Source organism: Malurus melanocephalus, unplaced genomic scaffold (genome assembly GCF_030028575.1).
Source record: "Malurus melanocephalus ecotype Western Australia unplaced genomic scaffold, MMel_1.1 scaffold_40, whole genome shotgun sequence".
Lineage (NCBI taxonomy): Eukaryota > Metazoa > Chordata > Aves > Passeriformes > Maluridae > Malurus > Malurus melanocephalus.
In genome coordinates this window covers 1,096,992-1,101,669 of record NW_026623272.1, presented here as the reverse complement: position 1 = coordinate 1,101,669, position 4,678 = coordinate 1,096,992, and the positions used below count along the sequence as shown (strand labels likewise).

General features: G+C 41.8%; 1 protein-coding gene across 3 annotated transcripts in view; it reads right to left on the bottom strand.

The window, feature by feature from the left end:
• ESRP2 (epithelial splicing regulatory protein 2) overlaps positions 1 to 2,628 on the bottom strand; it is a 43,508-nt gene extending 40,880 nt beyond the window's left edge. For 2 of the 3 annotated variants that reach the window (XM_057364608.1, XM_057364607.1), the window contains exons 1-3: positions 2,432 to 2,628; positions 2,030 to 2,182; positions 1,029 to 1,157 (exon numbers count right to left, since the gene is read on the bottom strand). In XM_057364608.1, the coding sequence (XP_057220591.1) occupies positions 1,029 to 1,157; positions 2,030 to 2,164 (264 nt within the window). In that variant the 5' untranslated portion in view covers positions 2,165 to 2,182; positions 2,432 to 2,628. The remainder of the gene's footprint in view (positions 1 to 1,028; positions 1,158 to 2,029; positions 2,183 to 2,431) is intronic. The other variant, XM_057364606.1, reaches the window with a different exon arrangement.
• Between the last annotated feature and the right edge of the window lie 2,050 nt (positions 2,629 to 4,678).

Below are 4,678 nucleotides of genomic sequence, written 5' to 3'. Positions count from 1 at the left end.
TTCCTGGACTCCAGCAAAACAAATGCAAGTAGAACAAATGCCACTGCAGCCAATGCTGACAGACCTCAAACCACAGAGAAGTTACATGTTCAAAGACACTCACTGCAGAGTGTAGTGTTAACCATGTAGTAGTATCAAAGAGGGTTAGGACCAAGTCTGCCAAGTTATCTGTGTCACCAGAAGTTACAGCAACATGAACCTGTTCTACTGCCTAAGCAAGTTTCTTGCTGAAACACACCTACGARTGATTCAGACAAGGTGTGGAAAGCCGGGTTTATATGTTACACAAAAATGCACTATTGTATTTTTCCATTCAAGCACATTTCATGTATAGAAGTCAAAGCAAGCAAACTTTTGGGAACTGCATTATGTATACACTATTTACACTAAACTTTTTGAAGTAACTTAGGTCCTCTTGAGCTGTAAGCATCATTCAAACATACAGATTTACTGTCTCAGTTTCATAACAAACAAGCCAAAGATCAAAACTACAGAAATCAGAAAAAATTCAAACCAAATCACTTCATAATCCACTAATTAGGCTCATCTGGAAAARAGTGATATACAAGCATATCTGATGTTATATGAAGATTTTGAAGATTTCAGCTGACTTAGGAATAACAAATGAGAAAAAAATTTAATATACATCAGAGCAGTGAATCTGTAGATTAAAACATACCAAGTGAAGTTTGAAACTTGGATTAAAACTGCTTTATTAAGCAGTGTTCTTACCGGCTTACACTTTTAAGGCTTAAGTGAAATTCGGAATAAACATAGACCCATCAAAACAACCAAGTCAGATCTTCCAAGGATTTACAGCATCARCTCAAATACTCTGGTATTGTACATAGCTGTTTCAGAACTATAGAGGTTCCATGTCAAATGGTTCAGGTTTCTTTTGGGTTAGCTAAGCATGAAAACTTGCTAGTGATGTCGAAGTGAAAGACAAAATGAAAGTCTATTTCCTTTTTCAAATCCATTWCATCTCATTCACAGGCTTTCCCCTKCTCCCAAAAGCAGCACCTCACCTGCTGAAGAACCCGGTCCAGTGGTTCAGCTTTGCTCAGTCCCTCTGGTGTTAAGCCACTGACTTCGAGACACTGGTCACTTAAGTCCAAGTTGTCTGCTTTCACCAGGGATTTGTGTAGTGTCCCTACCTAAAAACATTTAAGAGATTATAGACAAAAGTGAGAAGCAATCGAATTAGCTCTTTATAATAATGTATTGAGACTGCAGAAAAATCAGAAAGGCGCAGTTATCACCCCCTGATAAACGCCAGGAGAAAACGCATTTGTCTATTTCACAAATCGAAACCTTTGGCCGCGGTTTCTCTCCCTCCCACCCAGGAGAGCCACGCTCTCTGCTTCAGACTATGAGATCCCATTTTCATGGGAGGCCTTTTGCAGTTAGCYTTTGAGGGAGTTGTTAACTGCTAAGGGAAGATCACTTAATATTAAGGCAGTTTCACGAATCTACTAATGAAATTTATAGTCCTGTTGGTTTTATCAAAGCCCTTCATCTCGAGGGGGTTATTTATGATAGGGCTTTTGGGGAGARAAAAATTAGAGATGACTTTTAGGTTGGCCTAAAAATGAAAAGAAATCAATATTTTCTTAAAGGTTATCCAAAYATTGGTTAAACAAACAAAAAGCAGGCCCAAAGGGTCCAACGGTGACCCTGAGCCGGCTTCCAGGGAAGCGAGCACGCTCCGAGCCACCCGGGGCAGCTTTTTGTTTTAAAGCTTCAAAAGTCYGTAGACATCCTCGAAGCTACGCATGACGGGGCAGTGGGGTGGGGAAGCGGCCAAACTTTCTTAAAAAGTTACTTCTTGCCTCAAGACGGAACAAAAAGGAGCTTTCCGAGCGAGCCCCCGGGCAGGGAATGAGCCCCGGGCACGGGCCCCGCGCCCTCCCGCCCTCGGTGCATTTGTGAAATGAACAAACGGCTCCGGGCAGGCGGCGAGTGGCCGGGAGAGCCCGCTCGCCCCGCGCCGGGGAACGCGCCCTCGCCCCGGATATCGAAGCCATACCTTCTTGCTGTGTAGATCCACAACTTGCCACACCAAGAGAATTAGTTCCCTCTCATCCGAACCCAGTTTAGCCCCATATGCACCAGCTGTTGCCCCAAACAACACCACCAAAGAGTCACTGTGCGAAGCCGTCATGACCACAGGGGGAAACAACTACAATCAAAAAAAAAAAAAAAAAAAAAAAAAAAAAAAAAAAAAAAAAAAAAAAAAAAAGGAGAGACACACTAACAAACAAAAAAAAAAAAGAACAAAAAATCCCACAAGGCTCACCCCCTACCTCCAAAGAATCAAAGGGAAAAGGAGCGAACGAGGAGTCACAATATACAGAGGAGAGAAAGAGCTATTTAGGAGGTTGGGTGTTTGAGAAAAAAAAACATGGAGAAAGAAAGTTCCCATCTCTACCTGTTCCCGGTGATCTCCTTCCCGGGGCCGATTGGGASGTGAAATTAGCAAGCTGTGGGTTTCTTTCCCTCTGACATCATGGCAGAAGCTCAGCCTGGGCTTGGGCTTTTTTTTTTYTCTCTCTTTTTTTTYCCTTCCCTCTTCCCCTTCCCCTCTCCTGAGTTACCTGCCCTCGGTGCAGCTCATGTGACTCTAGTCAATCTCCCAAAGGGACAAGGCCATTGGGCCTCTGGAAAAGGTGTAGGAGGGACGGAGGGAGAATCAACGCCTGGCTGATCCGGCCTGATTGGTTTTTGAAGGAGATCAGAGGCAAACTGCCTTTCTCTCTTTAATTCTGCCTGCAGGAAGTGTCTCTACCTGCTTTCAGTTCTGCGGGATCCCGCCCGGCGCTGGTGCGGGCCCTGTGTGCGGGGGGTTCGGGGCTCTCTGCGCTCAAACCCGCTCCCATTTCGGGGAAGATCTGAAGAATATATGTGTACAGTTGCTAAAACACAATTTACGACTTAGCATTGAATTCCACGAAAGAAAAGTCTTTACCTGCTTCCCATKAACTGCCTTTTGTGCAAGTTGCTGCGGTGTATCCAGCTACCGATGGCAAGGTTAATGTGTAATGGAAGTGTAGTATTCCACAGGGATTTTTAAGGGATATTACAGGCAGAGAGCACTTTGCATTTTAGGCCCTATTCTTCATAGAGTTTGTAAAGGTGGGTCCCAGTCAAACTATTTTTGTTTTGAGAAAGGATGTGTCTAAGAAATTATGCAAAATAGCAATATAAAGCCCTGCCCTTTCTACCCTGCAACTGCTCAGTAAGGAACTGTCTCCTGGGCAGTAACTGCAGTCCAAGAGGGACAGCTTTTCTCCACACCTGCTCTCTGCTGTTTCTCTGGTGAGACTACAATGGGAAATCACCACCGAGTTTAGCTGCTATGAAAACACTCCTGCTCAGCAGCAGCGGTAATATTTGTAACATCAGGGACTGACACAATTTTGAGAGATACTATCAAACTCAAATTGATTTTCAAGCAGAAAAGAAGATCAAAAGGCATCTAAACTCTTTTGAAAGTTATTGTTTTTTCTTTTGCCACCACTGATGAGTTACRAATGTTCTTAAAGGCAAAATGGTGCCAGTTAGACTAGTCATAATGTTTCTTTTGTTTAATTAAGTTTTCAGTTTATACTTCTGTATTAGTGTTGTATTGAAATAAAATTTCACTGAATGAAAATTGGTGCTGCTATTTAGCTACTCACGTATATCCTGGGAAAATGTAGAGCTGGGCATTTAACCGTGRATATCTGGTGGCTTAAATTATTAAATCACATTTTCTCATCTTGTTTTAACATTTTAATTTTATAATTGATTAATTATAGCACTTACTGTGGACATCCCTCTGGCAAACACTGATTCCCATACTAATACCACCAGCAAGACTAATTCCATTTATTTCAAGTTCAAGGAGGCTGTCCCATGTGCAGTATCTTAGAATTTATGTGTTACAAGTATTTACCTGAGAGAGGCCATGCAGGAAACTTTGCACAGGTGCATCTCACTGAACATCAGCAGGCAGCTGTTAAACCACTCTCAGCTGTTGTCTCTGCAGCTCAAGCAGCTGCCTGAGGAGCAATCCTGAAAATACATTGTTACAGAAAGGACAAATTGTTRCAGAAAGGGCTCATTCCAATCAGARCTGAAAACTTCAATGTGTAACATGTACACACTTATATATTCAACACATTTTCAGCATTATATTTTCTAGTTTTCTAGAATTTATGCCACAGTTATATTTTCCTCTGCTAATGCATTTCTAGAAGTCCTTGGTAGAATAAAAACCCGTTTCTATTATTTTTGGTTAGTTATATCCTTTCGATACAGTAATGAAAAAGTGTAACAGACTGAGTTTGAGTGTAGGATGATTCTTACCCCTGAAGTCTGAAATAAGAACCATAAACATGAATGGACTGCRAGTGTGAGAACTGTTCCTCTTATCCCAACCTGTTCCTCCCTTCCCAATCTCACACATTTTTATGGGAATGTTTGGAGAGAGGCAGTGTTTGTCCACATAAGTGTAAACATAGATTTTAACTGTAGCTATGTTCACAAAAAAAAAGTTCCGGGCTGTTGCAATTCAGCTGCCTTCATGAGGATGTAATATTTTAGCCCTAACATGGGAGTACTTCAAACATAATGGGATTTCAATTAGCATATTTCTATRGAAGATCATACAAATTATAAATTCTTGGCCAGGTTG